At 35.8% G+C, this 23,333-nt stretch overlaps 1 protein-coding gene across 1 annotated transcript in view; it reads left to right on the plus strand.

Moving 5' to 3' along the window:
• The window catches only part of LOC113231740 (lachesin-like), a 35,040-nt gene extending 12,579 nt beyond the window's left edge, over positions 1–22,461 (plus strand). Inside the window, exons 3-10 of the mRNA XM_026466235.1 lie at positions 2,100–2,307; positions 4,368–4,526; positions 8,601–8,729; positions 12,231–12,368; positions 17,322–17,471; positions 17,937–17,969; positions 18,067–18,129; positions 20,395–22,461. Of these exons, the coding sequence (XP_026322020.1) occupies positions 2,100–2,307; positions 4,368–4,526; positions 8,601–8,729; positions 12,231–12,368; positions 17,322–17,471; positions 17,937–17,969; positions 18,067–18,129; positions 20,395–20,504 (990 nt within the window). The 3' untranslated portion in view covers positions 20,505–22,461. The remainder of the gene's footprint in view (positions 1–2,099; positions 2,308–4,367; positions 4,527–8,600; positions 8,730–12,230; positions 12,369–17,321; positions 17,472–17,936; positions 17,970–18,066; positions 18,130–20,394) is intronic.
• Positions 22,462–23,333: the final 872 nt, after the last annotated feature.

Here is a 23,333-nt window from a genome sequence, read left to right on the forward strand (position 1 = left end):
TTGGTACACAGTTCACTGTGTGGTTGTAAGTGAATTTTATTACAGGTGCACAATATATTGTTTTAGCTGACTTTTATTGATTAACACGGAAGATGTGAAGGGAATTTTTGCTCATGTATTTTGCAAATGAACTAAATTTACTATTGAGTTCAAGTCCTAAAATGTTACTTCCTTTTTTATATAGTATTTTAAGAGTTTAATGTACTATCTATATAAACCAATTTTTACTATGGCAATCTCTTTGAGCTGCGAAAAAAATATAACTGTAACCCCTACAATGTAAATGTGTACGTATCTACTGGATCCAAATTTATGGGACAGCTCATTTTTTTTTGCGATATGAGAGGGGTCCCCTGTATTGATACAGTCTTGTCATCTAAATGGTAATTTTCAAAGGAGTGTTTAAAAAAATGTTTTCTAAAATCGTATTTGGTAGATTCACAGATTTTCTAGAAAGCACGTGAATTATCTACGAATATTAACAATATCAAATATTTATATTAAATAGCTCATCAAAAGCTCTTATTTGCTTGTAACTACCCGACTGTGAAAGTGTACAACCAGCGAATCAGAATTTTCTCAACAATATATAAATATGCATGATAAAAAAAAATTGTTTGTTGGTGAAGCAAATTAGTACGTTCTACTACAAGGATTTTTAAATATTTGTGTGCTGCTAGGAAATACTTAATCTATGTTTAGGGTTGCCAGAGATTCTTTATTTTAAATGTTTTCAGACAAAAAATGAATCTTGTCCCTTATTTTGAAATCAAGAATAAGGGCCCATACTTCATCCTTTATTTAGCCGCTACCAAATACATTATTTGGACCGAGATAAGTTTTTTGTTTTTCCTGTTTAGCCCCTAGCACTAGGGAAACCCTGTATCGCGGGTGCCATGGACACACACATAGACAACCACAAATTACTCCCAAACTCACATGAGAAATATTTGTAGGCCATACAAATATTTCTCTCGGCCCGGGAATCGAACTCCTGGACCTCTGTGTGGCAGTCAAGCGCGGCGTTCGGCCGCGGAAGCAGTTAAAAAATAAGATGTTGAAGCTGTGAAAGCAGAACTACAAGTAAAATCGAACTTCAACATGCAATGAAAAGAATTTTACAATTTCTTTATAGAAAACGAAAAAGCTCTTAAAGCAGCAAAATATAATACCAAGATTTTAATACTTTCGTGGTTATTCACTAAATGATTATCACTAATATCAGGTTGCTTAGCACGGTATGTTAGTCAACCCGTGACCACGGAGCGTGCAACCGTTCCCAAATATCGGGAAAATAAAAAGAAGTCATACCGTGGTAAGAAACCTGATATTAGTCATAACAATTTATAATACCAAGTACAAAATAATAAAAAAATGTATTTTTTCATTTATTTTTATTATTACATTTTATTTTTGTTCATTGTGAAATAAGTAAGTACTTTCCATTGGCTTCAATTAAGGACTATTATATGTTGCGTATTAAATTACTTATTTGATTAATAAACATCGTCACTAATATTATAATGACGGAGTATTTTATTGAACATGATGACCTTTAATTTCATCCTTGGTCCTTTTATTCATATTATCAAATACTACACAAAACGGGAATTGGTAACCCTGTCTATGGTACACGTGTTTTAACATGCATCACTAGTATAGCTACAGATAAGGACGCTTCCTCATTAAGATCGCCAATAACTATGGACTAGACTTATTCCCTGAACGCTATAACTTGGCCCTTTTCAAGGCGAGAGTGAATATGCATTATTTAGTTGTGTATGCTCTATCGTCGACCTAATCATCACTTTCCATCAGGTGAGATAAAGGTGAAATGTGCATGATTATTTTTTAATATAAGCCGGAGCCCACATACTATTAGGCTCAATTGCGGCGGAACGGAATGAAAGCGAATTTTTGTAACGATACTGTACATAGAATAATGAACTTTATGATCAATATGATGCCGCGGAATGCGCGAGCATACTCGAGCATGCGTGATACAAACATCTACAATCTACAACATCGTCACAAAAATTCTTCGTCGTTAAAAAATTTCCTGACCAATCAGACAGTTTTTAATGTCTATTTCTTTCCAGGTCGCGTGGCTGAGAGTAGACACACAGACCATCCTCACCATCCACACGCACGTAATATCAAGAAGCAGAAGAGTTGGGGTTACACATAGTGATCATAGAACCTGGTTCCTACATATCAGAGAGCTGAGAGAGACTGACAGAGGGTGGTACATGTGTCAGATTAATACGGACCCTATGAAGAGTCAACTAGGGTATTTGGACGTCGTCGGTGAGTTGATAGTGTGGTTTGTCTGTAGCGTATCGATGGCATGTACACTATTCCTCTGATAGAGACGAGCAGTTTGAATATCTTGGCCATCTGGTCCCAAGCGATCTCAAGGTCTACGATGACATAGAGAGGGAGCCGCCCGTAGGTTTGCTCGTAGTTCACCTGCAGTTAAACTTACACTTTTCAGGACTTTCTGTATATCTTTCTACACGTGTAGCTTGTGGGGGACGTACTCACAAAATTCGTATGGTGCCCTCCGTGTCCAATACAAATAACGCATTTAGAATGTTGATGGGGCTACCCCGGTACTGCAGCGCCGTTGGCATGTTCGTAGCGGCGCAAGTTGACTGCTTCTACACTATCATGCGCAAACGCATCGGCACTGGTGAGCAGGGTACGGGCCAGCTCCAACTGTCCTTACGTAAACCGCGCTTGTCACTTGCATGTCATTACTAACATTTAGATCATAAGTAGGTATTTATGTCACTAACCATCTATAGATTTTAATCCATTTTTCTTTTTAAATTTTAAATATTATGGTTATGCAAATATGGATTATAATTATCTGAAACAAATTATTTTTTATTATTAATTCAAAGATCGAACACAGGCAGGATTCGAACCAGCGTCTTCAACATACCAAGCCGACGCTCTCCCAACTAAGCTACGGAATGAAATTGTTACCCAGGACGCGTTAGACGTGCAGGAAAGGAATGGTACGACGTTGCGGGGACGCTATTTTCCTGAACCCCACGAATTGACAAATGTCGTCGCATTAAAAAATATTTAAATGAAAAAATTAAAATGCACGGACTGAGAGACTTGTGAGCATCTATATAAATCGTTTCGTATTTTCACATAACTTTTTTTCAATTTTATTGCCTTATTAATCAAAGAAAAATAAAAACGCTTATCATCATCAAACCAAATATTCTCAATTTATTTACACTTCAGTTTTTTTTAGATGCAAAACTCGCAAAAAGCGTTACTTTTTTTAAAAGAGGAACAGAGTCAAACTAAATTTTTGTTACAATGAAATGACATTTCGAATTTTCTTTTATCGCCATAATATGATAAACGGTGAGCTTTTATATACCCTACAAAATACAATGTTTGACACTTCAAAACAGAAAACTATAGGCGGAACCTAAACATATGGTTTAATAAAGGTTACTTGGCGGTTATTTAAATGTCATCTGATACAAATTTTGTTTTTTTACACCTACTTGTTTTATTTGGGGCTATGGCCCCGCACCAGGGAAACTCTATATCGCGGGTGCCATGGAAACACACATAGACAAGCACAAATTACATCCAAACTCATGACAGAAATAAATGTAGGTCATACAAATATTTATCCCGGCACGGAATGATATATGACATATGGTAACTGTTCGGCCACGGAGGCAGTTAACGTTAATGATAAAAGAAAAAAAATTACAGTATAACATCGTAAAATATTTTTTACATTTCTACATCGTCCTAAATGGTAAACTGTCTCTTTCAGTAAAAACCATAATGTACCCATACAACTGCGCTCAACCGAGTACGGTTTTAGCGTGCTGATAAACATTAATCCGCATAGTAAATGTACACAATGTAGCGTTTTAGATTTGAAGTTTCTTTTAGTATACGTAAGTTCACATGTTCACATGTTCTTCTTTACTTATAGTATTTAAATTGAAGTATATGCTACTTACAATAAGACGAATAAAGGTATCATAGATCATAGTAGCAGTAGAGCTCCTTGTGAAAGAATTCATCTGGGGAAGTAGTGCCACCTTACCTGTTTTATGTAAGTTATGTGACCATTGCTGCGTTCCGGTTTTGAAGGGTAAGGGGTGCTGGTGAAATTACAGGCCCATGGGACTTATAAACTTATGACTCACGGTGAAGGGCGCAGTGGCAATGCCCCTCAGATCTTTACGATTTAAAGCTCTGAGTGGCTTTGCAACTGCTATGGACAAGCGTGTCACTCACGACTTGTTCGTCCACTCACGGGGTTTCATAGAAAAAGTGCAAGACCTCAGCTCTTGTTGACTTTACTTATTTTGCTACAGTGCCACCTGATATCTTGGATCGTGGCACCAGTACGGACCAAACGCTGCGTGAAGGGACGGCCACAAGCCTGACTTGTGCTACAAGTGGTTCGCCACACCCACAAGTCACGTGGCGCAGAGAACACTCCAAACCTATTACGCTGGCTGACGGAACACAAGGTATGAGAAACATTTATTTTTATTTATTGATTTAGTGTAGTGCCCATTGAATAGAATAAAACATCGTTTATATAAATGTAAATACAATCAAATACAATCAATACTATACAAACATTTGGGTGTGAAAAAGTTGTGCTCTCGGTGGATCCCACACAATTTGACTGAGGATCAAAAAACGGATCGCGTCACTTGGTGCAATACCATGCTTACCAGATTCAACGAAGGGGCGTCAAATTTGCAAAGCAGGTGACGAAACATGGATTTATAATTACGATCCCAAAACAAAGCAGCAATCGAGCGTATAGCTCTTTCGAGATGAGCCGAAATCAATCAATGAAAAAGTGGCGCGCGTGCAAAGTGCCTTTAAGCGGATGATGAGCTTCTTTTTTAAATAAAACTGGACACGTGGCTACTATTGCTTTGGGGAATTTTTGTACCGTGAATAGTGATTGGTACACGACCATTTGTTTGCCGGAAGTTATTGACAAACTCCGTATAAATAACCGTAAACGCCGTATCATCTTGCACCACGATAATGCCAGTTCTCACACGGCCAGACAGACAAATGAATTTTTGAAGGTAAACAACGTTGACCTTATGAGCCATCCGGCGTACAGTCACGACCTTGTGACTTTTATTTGTTTCCAAACATTAAGAACCAATTACGCAGTCAACGATTTTCATCACCTGAAAAGACTGTCGAAGAGTATAAAAAATATGTTTCAGAGATTCTCACGGAGGAGTGGCATAAATGTTTTCAAAATTGGTTCATTCGCATGAAAAAGTGCATTTTTAGCAATAATAAATTCATTTCTGACCATTTTATAATATTTTTTTCTTATTCATTTCGGAAACCTATAGTGCGCCCCACATAATAACTTGTAATATTATTTCCGTCATGGAAATATATGTTTGCATTAGGTTACTAAATATAAATATAGGATTATAAATCGAGATCATATTGTTAGAGATCACTATTGTACATGAACTCTGAGGCTGAATAATAAACATTTTTTACAAGAAATGTATTGAGACATGAATGAATAGTTTTTTGTTCTATTTTTTATATTATTAGGCATTTACTGTCCACATATTCATTGAAAAGTTTGTTATGACCCAGATTTTATCTTACTGAATGGTTTTGGGACAGTTCTTTGTCTCCCGGTCTACTTCAGAAATTTCGTCGTCGATAATGAGGAGAATTGGGCAGTAACGCTATGTGTCTTTGTCCTCATTTGGGTATAGTTTGACAGTGGTTTAAACGTTGTTTGATACATGTAAGTTAACTCATTAAAGTCATTTCTTTATGTATGTACTTTGTGCATCATCTTCATCATCATATCAGCCGGAAGACGTCCACTGCTGAACATAGGCTTCCCCCAAAGATTTCCAGACTGGTCGATCGGACGTGGCGTTCATCCATCGGTTACCTGCTTCCCTTACCAGGTCATCCGTCAATCTAGTAGGGGGCAGTCTCACTGAACGCCTTTCGGTTCGTGCTCCGGTCGGGTACTTTGTACAATACGCCCTAATTCAACTTTATCTTTAATGTTACTTTATTCTCATTAAGATAAATGTCACATACATGAGCGCTTACAATAATGAAAAGAAAATTTGTTAATCTGGAACATTAATAAATTTTCTTGACATGAAAAAAAAAATTGAAATTAAATAATTTTATCGAGTTCTTAGGTTTTCGCGATTGTTACACATAGGAAATGAAACTATTTTTTCGGATTCAAATCGCGTATATTTGTTTTTTCAAACAAACCGACGTTTCGGGCCCTTTACAGGTCCCATGTTCACGGTTGACTGAGGTGGTACAGTCTTCAACCAGTTATGTCTAATATTAATGCAAACCACCCTATTTTTTCACTATAGTTACAATAGTTATTAATTAAATACCGTAATTTTAATTTTACAAAGAAAACATTCCAATTTACGCTACATTAAGTACAACAACATATTATTTTATTGAATGAATTTTTATTAAGTTTAATTTATTATTAATTATTAATAGAAATTAGAATAAACTAAAACATATTAATTAGTACTGCAGTCTTATGTCTGTTTGGGATTTTTCATTAGAGGAAATACTGGATCCCAAACTGGTGGTACGGAGAAACCATCTTCCCTGTTGAAATTAGGATGTTTTTTAATTTCAATGGCCTCTCGCAGCATCCTGGGTAGATAACGGACTTCTTTTGCAAGGACTTGGGGTTGGTCAAACTTCATTGAATGTGTAGGTTTAACCATGACATGCTCGCAGACTGCAGACTTGTTTACGCGACGGTGTTTGACATCAGCTATATGTTCTTTAATGCGGGTACAAATAATTCGCTTTGTTTGTCCAATATAAGAGAAACCGCACTCACAGTCAAGCTTGTAAACTCCTGCATCCTGTAAGGGGATGTTACATTTCACGGGTCTCAGGAACTGAGAAATCTTCCTCAGGGGCTTGAAATAGGTCTTGATAGATGCACGCCTGAGGACTCTTCCGATCTTGTCTGTAACACCTCACACGTAAGGTAAGATGGCAGGTCTTTGCTCGACTGTTGGTGGTTTTACACGGGGCCTGCGGCATTGGCGTGGAATCTTCAACTTATTCTCATGTAGGACTTGCTTTATATGCTGAAGTTCCCCTGCCAGATGATTACTGTCGCAGACACCATATGCTCTCTGAAACAAAGATTTGCCCACGGTAGCTAACTGGCTAGGACGGTGATGGGAATTACCATTCAGATACCTATCTGTATGGGTTTTCTTTCGAAATACAGTATGGCCTAAGGTGTTATTAGGATTTCTTTTAATTAAAACATCTAAGAAAGCTAAAGAACCACAATTCTCTTGTTCCATGGTAAATTGGATCTTAGTACTAAAATCACATGAGAAAGGAAGATTTGGAGGCAATACGCCAAGACTTTTCGTCAATATTGCGTTCAAATAAACAGCCCAGACCGAATCTTACTCGAGATGAATATAACGCGCTGAAGACCTTGCGCGCAGATCCTGAATTAGTCATCCTCTGTGCAGATAAAGGTAACGCGACCGTGGTCATGAATACGTCAGATTATAACAGCAAAATAACTGACTTACTATCGGATGAAAGTACGTATAAAAAGGTGAAGAAAGACCCTACCACCAAGATATTAAAAACAACAACTAACTTAATATCTAAGCACTCCGATACGATAACAAATATACGCGATTTTAATCCGGAAAAATAGTTTCATTTTCTATAAATAATTTTAAATAAGTAAACATAATGTAGACGTTAAATGGAGAGATCAACAGTCGTCAGTTTAATATTAGTTAAAAATTCAATGTCTTGCCTACTAACCATGTGAATTTTCATTTGGGAAGGTGGTGCTAATGGAAAAAAAATTCCTCTGGTACCACCTGTGGTATTTTTTGGTGATACTAGCGAGAACGAAGGTCTTTTTAGCGGTGTGGTGATTTTATTTTGTTTTTGTAATTCTTTTAATTTAATATTCATTTCACCACCATACATTTTCTGGCGTGGCTTTACTGAGGAATTATAAATTGTGGACTTAAATTGTTTAGGCAGACAGCGCATTATTGTATATTACGAAGGGATCACAATGTTATAAGGATCGATTATGTGGAATGTTTGCTTCATTAATTTTATGCATGTATTATTTCATGCAACTAGGAAACCTAAATCGTAGATGTTTTAAATTAATTTATGGGAGCAGAATAAGGTCACTTTTTTTTATAAAATTAAAGTTGTAAAATTAATCAAGAACATAAACGTGTTCGGATTTACGTTTCTTGATTAATTTTAATAATTTAGTCTACTAATTGAAAGGGTCATGTTGAAACAGGTTAAGGATGGAGAAGTTTGAAATGCCTACAGTTGTATTCCAAACTGCTTGTATCAATTAAGATTTTCTTTAACGTATGATTACGTTACAATGAACACTCCATCAGTTTCATATGTGTCATCCACACTGCTTAAAACTCGAATACTGAAAAAGCATCATTGTCCAAAAGTATGTAGGTACGTAGTAAGTTGCTAACGTTGTGCAGTTGATAGAACATTTTTCCTTTCAGTGACGTCATACGAAGGCCCTGTGCTAAATATAAGCCGAGTGAGCAGGCAGCACGCTGGGGCTTACCTGTGCATCGCTTCCAACGGAGTTCCTCCTACTGTTAGCAAGAGAATTATGATCACTATTGAATGTGAGTGACTCTTTATTTTTTTTTCTAATGTAGGGGGCACCGTAACGATCCATTTCAAAAAAAACATTAATTTCACAAAAATCAACAGTTTAGAATTTTGTTATTTTTTACTATTTGAAAGTGTACTCACTCTAGTCACGAACACTAATCTAGTTTGAAAACTATACTATAATAAAAGAAATTTACTATGTAAGAGTGGCGGCTGAAAAGTAATCTACCTAAGTATGAAATAAAATACGACCATGGATACTTTTTTTTGAACATCTTCAAAAAAGGAGGAGGTTCTCAATTCGACTGTATGTTCTTTTTTGTGTGTTTGTTTTGATGATTCCTTTTTGTTGGAAAGAAACCTTTAGACCGTTAGTGTATGTACCTCGTAAGATTAGCTCGGTAGTGGTTCCATTTTAATTTGAAGAAAATATAATCCATCCTCTAACTAGGGGATGGATCCGGTTTCGTGCACTTTCCCGTAACCGATTTCATTCCACAGTTATTGTACTGAGATTATTTAATTTTCAATATAGTCTCCTGCAAGGGAAATGCATTTATTAACTTTGCAATAAAGATCAATGACCGAGGACTTCATTTCTTCATCGGTAAAAACATGCGCCCTCTCAAGTCTTTCTTTAAATGTCTGAACAAAAAGTAGTAACATGCTGCTAAGTCGGGGTTGCAAGGTATGTGGTCTATAGTTTCAAAGTCATTTTCAGTCATAGCAAGCTTCACTATTCGAGCGGTGTGCACAGGAGCATTATCGTGCTAGGCTAGAACTCCTTTGCTTAATTTGCCGCTTATTTTCTCTTTTACGTTTTCTCTAAGTTGACTTAACAGTTTAGCATAATAATTAGTATTCAATGTGGTATTTTTAGGTAAATAATCTATAAATAAAACTTCCTTTGCATCCCAAAAAAATCGTTGACATTGGTTTGCCTGTTGGTGGACGCACCTTAAACTTGCGAGGAGGCATCTCAGCCTTAACTATCAGATGTCAGTATTCTAGACATAGTTTCTTCCTCCATACTTTAAGCTCATTTCTATAAATGCCTTGGAACATTGAACGCATCGTTCAATGTTTCAAAGATTTTTTGATTTATTTTGTTAGGTATGTTAGACATACCTAAACGTTCATGATTTATTTGGTACACTTTTACTTTGCTAATGCTAACATCATGTGCCATCTTCCACTGTTTAATTCGCCGATGTTCTAAAATATATTTTTTGTTTTCGCCACATTTTCATCGGTGACCGCGGAAACAGGCCTCCCATTGCGATGATCGTCTTGGAGGCTTTCGCGGCCAAATCGAAAATGACATAATCGAAGGCCTGTCTTTCACAGTCACAAAACACTAGTAATATTGGTTGCTTAATCTTGAAAGGAGTATTGCCTTCTTTTGTGAGGAATACAAAGTGAAACATAATAAACAAAAGAATGTTTTGAAAATAGAATAAATAACGAATACCGCACGATAGTGGTCAGCGTCATTTTTGAATTGGAAATAGTCAAAGAGATTACGTTTCAGCCGCCTTTCGTAGAGTGTACTTAGCAACACTAACTTTTTATTATGGAATGAGCCATTTCTATTTATTGTTAGGTACATTTTGTCGTAGTTTTAGACATTTCGATGCCTTTTATGTTGGAAATGAAACAATTTTTTTCGTATTCTTCTTCTTATCGTACCGATGGCATACACTATAATGATTACTAACGTGGTGAAAGGATTGGCCCAGGGTGTGCCTGACGTACAGCACAGGAATGGTACGTCACATGTGGAGGTTCCTTTCTTGCACTCCACTGTTTCGTATTTAAAATTGTGTATGTTTATTTTTTCAAACAAACCAACGTTCCGTGATCTATACATATATCATGGTTAGTTATATCAATAGTTCCACTTTTAATGTCGATTGATGACGGCCTCCGTGGTCGAGTAGCTTGCACACCGGTTTCACCACCGGTTTCACCATCTTTGAGGTCCTGGAGTCGATCCCCGGCCGGGTTAGTGTAGAAACTAATTTTTCTATATTGTCTTGGGTCTGGCTGTTTGTAGTACCGTCGTTGTTTCCGATTTCCATAACACAAGTATTTAGCTACTTACTTTGGGATCAGAACAACGTATGTGATGTTGTCTAATATATAATATGTCTAATGTCTTATTAATAGATTCAGACGTTACTTTGCAGAAGCATATTAATAAAAATGGAAGTTATATTAATTTGATAAAAATGGATGTAGATTAATTTGAAATTCATTTAAACGTTCTTCAACCGAGCGTCAAACAATCAACACAGGATGCCTCGTAGAAAGGCGAAACACGTGTTGGGTACATTTTTGGTAGTGGTATCTGTGACTGTAGTTGAGCTTGTGTTGTGGATTGAGTGTGATAGTTAGTATTCAAAATAGGATTAAACTAATTGTGCACTGCTTTTTGAATTATTTTCCTTATAGTACTGAAAGATAATCGTGTTTTTAAGTTATCGTGATTGATAGTTTAGTTGGAAAACGTGTTCCTTCTACATACGAATTTTTAGGTTCAGTTTCTACTGGACGGCCTTCATCATTTAGTTATTCTCGGATCAGAGTATATATTTAATGCGGGATCATGGAACTTTTCAAATACGCGTGAATTCCCCAAACCTCGTTGGGCGAACGTAGTTGGGTTTAGTGTGAACTCTGGAACTTTAAATACACAATAAATCTATGCATCTATATATGTAAGTGTATGTGTAGATATTCGACACGCTTCGAGAGGGTTTCAGTTTAAATATTTACTTCCTTAGATTCGCACTGGGGCAGGCAGAGACTACCGATTGCCACTTAGCACGATCCTGACAAATCTGTCTTGCTTCCCTTACATTCTTGAATCTTTTTGTTGAGGTGTAGTGGTTAAATCAGGCTCAAAATAAAGAAAAATAAAATTATAATTTAGAGAAAAACTAGCTAAAGCAGAAAACCAGAAAAGAACACACCGTAGGCAAAAATATCTTTACATGATATTTAGTACCAGCAAAGCTCCTTCTGAAAGAATTCGTCCAGGGTAGTACTACCACATTTCTGCCGCCAAGCAGTAATGTCAGCATTACTGTGTTCCGGTCTTGAAGGTCAAGGTGTTGGTGAAATTACGGGCACATGGGACTTGTCAACTTATATCTCAGGGTGACGGGAGCAGTGGTAGTGCCCCTCAGATCTTACAATTTAAAGCTCTGAGTGGTACTACAACTGTTATGGACAGGCGTGTAGCTTACCATCAGGCGCACGACTCGTGCGTCCCGCCACTTGATGTTTTAAAAAAAGACACATAAACAATGAGTAATAGAAAAATATAAAATTACTAAAAAGATTTATATCTGCCCCGTCCAGTAGCTGGTCCGCAATACTTTTTACACACTTTTTCTTCTCACTTCGCATCCCAGCTTTTGTAAGAACACTTTCACTAGTTTCAATTTCAAGATGTATATATAAAAATGTTAATGCTCGTGCCTAATGAGATTTTTTTTATACTTTAGTTCCACCGGTCATAACAATCAGAAACCAGCTTGTTGGAGCAGTCATTGGTTCAGACCTCGTGCTGGAGTGCGAGACAGAAGCGTTTCCGAAACCAGTTAGTTACTGGAGTAGAGAGAGCGGTGAAATAGTTCCAGTTGGTAAGATTTTCATAAGTATTATTTCAATTGATGACGACGAATTTTAGAAGCAGTAGAGCTCCATGTGAAAGTATTGCCATCTTATTACTGCGTTTCGGTTTGGAAGCGTAAGGGTGCTGGTGAAATTACAACCACATGGGACTTGTCAACTTATGTTTCCGGGCACACTAATCTAAACTATGTTTTATACACGATTAAGTCCCGAATTTAAAATTAAATAATATGTCTCAGGGTGACAGACACAGTGGCAGTGCCCCTCAGATCTTTGCGATTTAAAGCTCTGAGGGGCACTTCAACTGTAATGCACAGGCGTGTTGCTTACTACCCGGGGCACGACTTGTTCGTCCTTTGTTGGTATCATAATAATCTACGAGTGTACGACGTGAGTACAGAGTACTAAAAAAAACCAACTCAAATAGTTCGTGGAATTACATCCATTGAAGTGGAATATTTTCTTCAAATTTAAATGGGACCACTGCTGATATACCCTCTTTCCAACAAAAAAGAATCATCAAAATCGGTTCACAAAGTTATCGCGTAACATACATACAAAAAAAGGCATATAGTCGAATTGACAACGTCCTCCTTTTTTTAAGTCGGTTAAAAAAGAAAATAATTAGGGTTATATTTACTCAAAGAAACGTCTATGGATGTAAAGTTATAATGAACAATTCTAGCTGACTGTACATAATATAATTTCACATGAAAGAAAAATTACGCTTTTGAACCGTTCACTGAATAAATCATTCAAACAAAATAATAACAAAAGAAGCCTTCGCTAACAAAGACGAAATTATAAATCGAAGCTATATATAGGTATGTATGGTAAACAATGTGTTTTGGTGAATTTATTACTTTATTACTTATTTGTATGGCTTCGTCTGTGTTCACGTAATGTTTAAAATTCGTCAAAACAGTTTTTCAGTAAATAACATTTTTATTGTCACAGAAAAAGCTTGATAGCACTTTTTACGTTGTTACACAATTTAAAATGCATGTTGATTCGTCGTAACTTTTGTGATATTCTAATGTTATGTTATACTCTATTATAATAATGGTGTATTTCAAGTGAAATATTGTGCCGTGCTTCGCTATAAAAAATACTGTTTCTGTGAACTTTACAAAATCTTGAAGTTACGTAACGTTTTACAGAATTTTGTAGTTGTATAACATTTATAGTTTTATGTACAAAGTACATTTTCCTAAATGATATAAGATTATAACCCTGTAGACTGTTTTTACTGTCTTAAAAAGACCAGCGGTATTGTTTTTGTCAGCATTACACGACTGAATATCATTATTGTCATACTTTTCATTTTGTAGGAATACAAGAACAATTTTTAAAGTTTTTTCACGTGTTTGTGGGTAACTTAAAAAAATAACAATGTCGATTTTTTAATAGTGATTTTACTAGCAGTGAAATATAAAAATATTTATGAAATATAATATTATGACATGAAGTATTAACGGTATACAGTCAAGAAAAGTGACATATTAAAAACATTTGCAATGTAAAGAAGTACGTATATTTGTTATCGCAAATGCGTTGCCGATTGTAAAGATGCGCTAATTATCCCTACCTACTGTTGGGTAATTTTCCGGAAAAAATTCTGTAAAATTGGGAAGATATATAATATATAATTGGAACGCTCATATTACGTTTTACATTTAGATACATCTTTTCGAGTTTTCTTAGCGTCAATTATAAAATAAAGTTGTATAGCTAAAATCTAGTTTGAGTAAAACGAGATTCTAAATGATTGGACAATAGCGTAAAAAAAGAATCATAGGTGAAAAAGAAACTTTATAATGGCGCTATCGTTGTCGTTCAATGTCTTCAAGTCTGACAAGTGTCAACTGTCAATTGTGGAAAAATATAGGAAAAATATTCGAAAAAATATTTATTATATTGAGAAATATGAATTTTTCAAAATGGAAACTTTTCCATGATTCAAATCTACCATACCATAATATAATAAGACAAGACAGTATGCTAACTGCATTCATACACAGTAGCGCGGTTAATATGTGTGCACTCCCGCCGCACGCCGCGAACCGACGCACACATTCGACACACAAAGGCGCGTACCACACAGCACCATCCTTAACTGGCACACACGCACATATACGAACTGCGCTGCTACGTTTGTATGTAGTTACCACACTTGTCTTACTACTATGCCTTTACCCTCCAATTAGCCATACAGCAGTGCTGTATTGCAAATACATAAGATACTGGGTGGTATCTACCCAGGCGGGGCTGCAAACAGAACCCTTCCACCAGCCTATCAATAGTTCGTAAGCTTGATAACCCGTGATGGAGGTGTGGATTTATGTATAGTGTTTAATGATTCCATCAATGCATTGTCTAGTGAGGTTATCACTCACTGCACCTGCGGGTCACCATTGTCTGCTAGTTTGCCAAGATTGACTAATAATCATCGACTAATTTGTACATGCGCTAGTATTGTAATAGATGGAAGAATTTATATACTCGTCGTAAATATTTACACATCTAAAATGCTAAAAAAATAGAAGATTTACTTAAAATCTTAAGCTGTCACCTTGTCGTTGTTCAAATATCACGATCAAGTGCAGAAGGGACATTCCCCTCTTGATTTGTCTCGTTCTACCCGCATCATCTGTTTTATATTCACTTTATTTTAATATCACTCCCCTTCTTACCGTCATTTGTTTAGTGTCAGTTTAGTTTTGGTATGTTTTAACGATTTTTTTTTATGAATAATTCCTAATATTATTGGAGGTTTTTTATTTGATACGATTTGTAAATGGTACAACATTTTATAAATAACCACCAATATCATGAATATCATGATGTTTTTACTACCAGCTGTTAATAAGGTCGCCAAGAAAAGCAAAAGTGTGTTACGTAGGGCCAAGTTCAACTATGTGCTTCGCATAGGGGCCAAGCTGGCCTCTTATCCAGCAGGCAGCAAATCCTTTTGATCCCTGGCCAAAGCGGTTAAATCTAACTATTGTCGCCCATCTTTGCCACCTCTGCTGAGGCCGGATGGCTCGCTGGCTCATACTGCGAAAGAGAAGGCGAATCTTTTTGCCTCACTCTTTGCAGGGAGTTCGCGTCTGAATGCCGCAGGGAACCTACCACCTACTTTACCTCAGACTAGCTTCACTATGGCGCCAGTTCGCATACGCCAAAAAGAGATACTTAGAAGTCTGCGAAATCTAGTATATAATAAATAAAGTATAAAGCTAGCGGGCCAGATAGAATTCCAGCAATAGTCTTGTGTAATTGTGCGCATGAATTGTCTTTTGTTCTCACATGCCTGTACCGCCTCTCACTTGAGACTGGTTTAGAGTACTGCTGCCACCTTTGGGATGGCTCTGCTACATATCAACTGGCCACTTTGGATTCAATTGACGATCGTGCGAAGAGGCTTATAGGTGACTCGGCATTAGTGGAGGCGAAGCTGCAGAACACCACCGTAAAGTTCTGCTTATGGGTATTTTACAGGATATATCACGGAGAGTGTGCGATGGAATTACACAATTTAATTCCGCATTCCGCTTTCCGACACCTGGGGACTAGGCGTAGACTTGGGTTCTCCCCCAATGTTGTGGATTTTTCAAAGATTCGCACAATGTGTTACGCTTCCACATTTATATGGCGAACGGCTATGGAGTGGAATTCCCTGCCTGCAGACTTGTTCCCTGAACGTTATAACTTGGGCTTTTTCAAGGCGAGAGTGAATAGGTATCGTCTACCACATCGTCACTTTCCATCAGGTCAAATGCGCACTTATATTTTATAAATAAAACCATGATATTAATCTATCTTTTGTAAAAATACTGCACTAGTTAGTTATTCATACATCCGGGCCTATTTGTATGGCCTATATTAATTTCTCTCGTGAGTTTGGGTGTAATTTGTGGTTGTCTATGTGCGTGTCCATGGCACCCGCGATACAGGGTTTCCCTAGTACGGGGCTATTAAAGAAATAAAGACCCACAAAGTAGCCACGTTTTGGCGGCAGACGCTAGTTCGAATCAAATCGGATCGAAGGAATTTTTCTTTCTTTGTTGGATCTTTGTATTAATAATAATTATATTTGTTACCATGCTTTTTTGTTTGTTCTGTGACCGCTATAAAAGGAGGGGTATTATAATTTTCATGTCATATCTCTTTATTGTCTGTATGTGTCATCAACATCATAGATCTGTGGCAACATAGATCGATGAACTGAATTGACTACGTTATTTTTTTTGTTGGAAATTTGTAGTTTTCGAGATGGTTCCTTGTATGTTTTAGGATCTTTCGCTCTCAAATCTGTTGTCTCTGGTGCCATTGCCTAACACAAACCGTAAGATTGCACTTAAACTAATAATTTAGGCGGTATTTGCATACGACCGTAGCCACGAGTGTAGAGAGAGAGATTTAGGTTACTTTTCAGATTTGGGGCACTTTTTATGTAACATAAGCCGCGTACATTAGTTGTTTTCAACAAACCAACGTCAGTTCAGTCAACCGTGACTATGAGACATGTAAAAAGTCTGAAATGTTGGTTTATTTCGAAAAGAAATATACGGGATTCAATTCCGAAAAATAGTTTCATTTCCTATATGTGACAATCTCAAAAACCTAAGAACTCGTTATGTAATTTAATTCTTATTTCCTGCTACGTTAGTCACGAGGGTCTGATGATGACCAGAGCTTAAATAATAATAATAAATTAAATTTCATATCTCTCATGTCTCATCTAAAGATCAGTAACTCATGAAGGCCACCTGAGGCGAACCGAAAAGGGACGGGTTCAATTCGCGGTCGGATCGATTTAGGCAATGAGCTTTTTTAAATTACAGGGAAATTCAGGCAATTGGTGTGATTGTCTGGCACATTATTATTATTTAAAAAAAGAAGGTGAAAGGCACAACTCACGTTTCTAAACCAATTCAACAGAGAGTATTTCGTTTTAGAAATAAGCCACGAGCAGCAGAAAAGCGATACATCGTATCGTTCAGTCCTGCGGCTTCCCATCCGGAGGGTTTCAACATACGACTATGGGACGTACAAATGTGTCTCCAAAAACTCACTCGGCGACACCGAGGGAACCATAAAGTTGTATCGTGAGTAGTTTCCACTGTTTTGAATTGCAAATGAACGACGGCTTCAGCAGAGCGCTAAAAACTATGACGTGTCACTTTTGCGTAGGTTTGTCAATGGGAAAAAGTTTGTTTTAATATAAACGTTATAATCATCGTTGAAATCATCCTTATGTGAAATTACAGGCACATGAGACTTATGTTAACTTATGTTTCAGAATGACAGGCGTGGTTATTATTAGGCAATGACAGTATCCCTTAGATCTTTGCGATTTAAAGTGGCACTACAACTGCCATGGACAGGCATGTTATTTAACACCAAGCGCACTACTTGTTCTTCCTGTCATAAAAAAAGAAAAAGTTTCAACGGAGCTGCTTAAATAGCCTGATTATAACCTTAATTCATAATTTACAGAAAAAATGAAAGGAAAGCAGAAAATCTTATAATACCTATTATGAAAAATAATTAATTATCATGTTTACTTACAGCAATGCCTCCTCCGGCGTTGGAAAATACGAACGGTAAGTATTATAATTTCAGAGGCATATTGTAATTTCATTTTACTTTGTTAGTACTTTTCAGTCCTGTTTAAAATTAATTAAATATTTATCACAACAGTTGTTCAAAGGATGAATATCATGGCTGAAAGGCCGTCAGAAAGTACGGATTTTGGAACTCAAGGTACGCATCTAATGTAAAAATATATGTTCCCAATTTATTAATTTGTACCATCGAGTTTATAACCAGAAATAGAGACGAAATAAGGGCCAACCATCCCTGGCAACTCGTCGAGCAAATGGGGTTTATATCACTTTTAAATATCAACTCTCGTTTGCGCTGAAATCGCAAATTAGAAAACTGAAAAATTACAGCGCCATCAATTGACCTGCGTATACGTCTCCGTATATTCCAAAAATATTCTGCATTTATTGTAATAAAAATAATATCCGTAACAATGGGGGCTGTTCCATTCGAAAAAAAGTGGTTTGGAAAAAACAGCAAAACATCTAATTACAAGACAAAGGGAATTACTTTTCATCGGTAATTAAATATAAAATATGTAATTTTGCAATTTTCGTCCATTACAGTAAAGCTCAAGTTAAACTGATCGATTTGAAGTGAAACAATTGATGACACCCATCCATTGTTTTGAATTCGGGCTGACCAATCGGAGCGCAGTTGCCACCATAATGTTTTGGCAGAATAGTTTTCAAATAAATTAAATGATATTTCGTCTCTATTTTTGGTTACCTATATACTCGATTATTTGTATTTTGCATCGTAAGTCATTTTAAGTTGAGTAAATGTGTTATCTCATATATGTAATTCTTACAAATCATTAATTATATTACTGCTATTATCTATAGTATTATTATGAGTGACTAAGTAGTCGAGCGAATGAATGAATGAGTGAGTGGGTGAGTAAATGAGCGAAGAGTATAAGAGGTTTAAATCATCCAAGCGAGAGATAAATATTTTTTTATTGCAAAACCGTCCTCAAAAGTTAGCTCCGCTATCGTTGTGTTCGTTGCATTAAACGTCAAAACGAATAATATGAGCTCAAACACAAAGTAGCAACTGCCTCAACAGTCAGTTCCTTTTATATCCCATTATTGTCCAATTACATCTAAGTCTAAGTCTAATTACATGTTAAGTTTTATTGAAGTTGATTTACGGAAAGTGTTAATTCCCTAATTTGCCACCCTCAAAGGTGGAATATCTTCTTCAAATTTAAATATAATCACTAATGAGGTTGTACCTCCTTTTTAAAAAATAAGAATCATTGAAATCAGTTCACAATTGTCGGAGTAAGTTTAGTAGCAGTAGAGCCCCTTGTGAAAGAGTTCTGGTAGGGTAGTACTGTCACCGTACTTATATCTGCCGCCAAGCGGTAATATGAGTACACTGCGTTCCTGTTTTGAAGGGTCAGGTTGTTGGTGAATTACAGGCACATGGGACGTGTCAACTTATGTCTCAGGTTAACAGGGTGCAGTGGCAGTGACCCTAAGATCTTTGTGCCACTGCAACTGTGCGCTTACCACTAGAAGGTTACATTTCCCGTAGAAGAAATTACATCGTAGCTCCTCAGCCAATTTCCAAATCATTGTTTGCTGATAGGCATTTGCAGTGAATTCGGCACGTATGTATAATACAATAAACAAAAAAATAAATATTTATCATCTACAGTGGCATAATTGTAAAAAAGCTTTAAAAAATTGGTTGGTGTCAATCCACTATGATGAAACGGAGAAGATATCCCACCCTTAAGGTACCCATATTATATAATAATTATTATTATTATCTTGGGAATACTCTAATGGGTGATGTTAGATATAGTGTGTGTTGTTATTATTATTAGTATTATTATTACCTCATAAATTATGTTACTTTATACAAATTCTTCAACTTGTAATAATTTTTAGTACATCATCATAGAAACAAATTAAGGTTTATTTCTATATACTAGACAATATTGGAAGAGCGGGTCTTGCTACAGGTAGATGATACTTACTAGGTAGATCCAATCTCTCGATCGATCGTTAACTCTAATTTAAGTTTTTGTGAAAAAGAAATAAAAACTATTTTCATTTTTCATTTTCACTAGGCGCATGATTTGTTCGTCCTATCACTTGAACAATAAAAAAATAATTACGTAACATATATAATAAAAATATAGTCGAATTGATTACCTCTTTTTTTGGAAGTCGCTTAAAAAGAACACTAACATTTTGGTCATTTCATACACGCAAAGGCTTGTTCTTCCCAAATAATAACGAATTATTCGACCTAAAAAATACTCTATTACAATATCAGTTGATATCTGAATGCCAATAGTCAGTCTTCCTTTGTTATTTTAAAATGAATCATAAATTTTGTCTCGAAATGACTTATTCTTTAGGTGTAGATTGCACGAATATAAAGGTTAATTAGCAAAAATGTTTTCAGATTTCAGGTTACAAGATTACAACAGAGCGGTCCCGGGAGATCAATTTTCTTACGGGTTTTTGTTCTTAATAATATTAATCAAGGTATTAATAAATAGAGCTTCTCTTTGAGATAACTGGAATGAGAATATTTATTAAATTTATCACAGATTACGTGTAATTATGAAAAGTATAATGATTAACAAAATAAATATTGCTTTGATGTTTAGTCTTCGAGAGACTGAAAAATACTAATAGAAGACGCTTTTCGTTACAAAATAAGTAAATGTAGCCTGACAAGTTTCTATTTGACCCAGAAGGACGTCGCTAGAATTGATTTCTATTTACAATGTTAATGTGGTCTCTGCATTAGTTTCTTGAAATTCCGTAACACGGGGAGAGTAAAAAAAAACTTGTCGTTATGTACTTTTATAGATTTTATAGTAGGCTTTGTTGCTTTATATATTACATATTTTCAGTTATTTCTTTGTAACATAATAACAGTTATACAATTACAGCAAAAAATGTCACGATCTCCCATTTATTTGTATAGCATTTACCCAGTTTATTATATCTGGTTAGCGCTGAAAATGTGCATGTATTTTTTAAACATTGCATTTGTAATTTTTGAAAAATAATAAAAATCCTCTGTTTTACTTTCCAATTAACTAATTATGTTTGATTTAAGTGTAAAAAATGAAACAGAATTGCTACAATAGTTGTCTTAATTAGTATAACAGTTAACTTTAAAAAGTAGAGTACCCATGTATAAATGTTTTAAATTTTGTTCTCTAATGACTCTAATATCGAATATATTTTTTGTTTGAACTAAACTAAAATTATTGAAAACGTTTTTGAACGTTCCAATCCTCTTTTACAACAAAAACTGTTGTTGCTGTTGTTGACAACTTTATTTTAAAGGCCTGCTGCCCGAAGTTGTACCTTCGTGTGGGTGTTTCAGCAAAAATCAAGAGCGGTTTATAATAATTTTTTAATAAATTAAAATAAACTAAACAACTTGTTGTTTTCGAATTGTTCTTTTAAAAAATGTTAATTTATTTTTGCCGTTAGCTTAACCGTAGTTAATTTTACACGTGAGCTTTTTTATTTATGAAATGGTTTTTTGTTTGAAATATTATATCTCTATATTGATTACTAGTCAATAATTTAGTTACAAATAATAATGTTGAATTGTGTATAGAAGGTTTTGTTTGGTACGTATCCAGTTCTACGCACAGTGAATGTGGCAATAGTGGAGTGGTACGCTGCTCGCGCCGGCGCGATGACGGAGTGATGATGGCTGTGCGCGATGCCGGGTCGCCCGGGTCCACGCGACTGGATCCGTCGGAACACCGTGTCAGGTCTCACTTGGGCATCGGACTAAATAAAAAATTTGCATTACATAGTACTCTACAAAATGAGCTAACAACTTTGTTACGACGTTCGTAGTATAATATTGTTTTGAATAGCGTCTTATTTTAATCACGATTCGAAATTTTCGTACAAAATAATTTTCATACTAAGTATTAGTTGCGGTTATAATTTTCATCTAAAATAAGACAACCTATCGCGTAGAAGCCTGTCACAAGTTAATTGTTAAAATGTAAGTAGCGAAATTCAATGTAGATAATGAATTCAGGACAAGTATTAATAAATATAGACTGAGTTTGATGAAAACTTTGGTTTGTAAATATTGTATGAGAGGTGGATGAATGTTAAATATTATTGCTATTAGTGTCTTTGCGTACTTAAGGTAGCGGTGCGACATGGTAAGCTAAAATGGGTTTTACTATGTCAGGAACAAGGAAGGAAACTGGTCGAACTCTAAGGCTATTTATAAAACGAACTTTGACATCGACTAAGCAAAAATGGCAAACTATGCATTTCTTTTTGTATTTACATTACGAAATTTGCCTAACTAAACGGGGGTGAACGTTTTATTTGTTTCGTTTCATTGAATTTCCTCAGTTTGTTCACTAATCTTTTTTTGTTCTATACCTACGTCGACACAGTTGTCGCAAGTACGATAAAGACTTAAGAATCTTATAGCAGTCAATTATACAGCAAAGTGACGTGGCATTAATGCTTGAATAGCTTTCATGTAATAGAAAAATAGCCAAACGAAAGACGCAATTGTCTAATAAGAACAAGAGAAACATTTCCTATTATAGTGTCAAAATTCTGTTGTACATGCGGACCACTGTCGCTTTTATGTAAAAATAAAATATATCAAATTGATTACAGTGTTGTTTCATTGAAAACGCTAAAGAATTTACTGCCAACCAAACCTATGACACTTTTTCATTGTGAAAAAATAAAAGGTCCGAAAACAAATGAAATTGAAGACGTGGTAACCTAATGGTGGTAACCTAATGGACCTACCGCCTCCCAAGCAGAGGCTGTGGGTTCGTACCCGGGCTTGCACCTCGTGAGTTTTTCGCAAATTTAATTTGAAGTTTACCATGAGCTTTTCGGTGAAAGAAAATATCGTGACGAAACCGCACGTCGAAGACCGGTCTTCTAAATAAACTAAAGTTATAGAATGAAGAGGCTAACTGCAGTATTATGCTGCATTTTAACGCAGCTTAGTCTCACTCACACTATTAATTTTATGAGTTTCTGAATAATAAACAGGATACATCGTCAAAATTAATCATATTTAGCAAACATCATTGTTAATATGTATGATTAACTACAATAAATATGATTAATTTACCGAGAATATATAATTATTCTATAAAATAGTACTTTATGTGACTGTTACATAATGAAAGGGATTACAATACGAGTGTGGATTTATGAAACGAGCCGACAGGCGAGTTTCATAAAAACATCACACGAGTGTTTTAATGCCTAATTATGTGCAGTTACATATACTGCTTTATCTATACAGATATTATAAGCTCTATGATGTGCTCGGGAATCGCATGTTACGACTGGAGAAATGGCTGCAAATAAAAA

The sequence above is a fragment of the Hyposmocoma kahamanoa genome, unplaced genomic scaffold (assembly GCF_003589595.1).
Source record: "Hyposmocoma kahamanoa isolate Upper Pololo Valley unplaced genomic scaffold, ASM358959v1 66, whole genome shotgun sequence".
In the NCBI taxonomy this organism is placed as follows: domain Eukaryota; kingdom Metazoa; phylum Arthropoda; class Insecta; order Lepidoptera; family Cosmopterigidae; genus Hyposmocoma; species Hyposmocoma kahamanoa.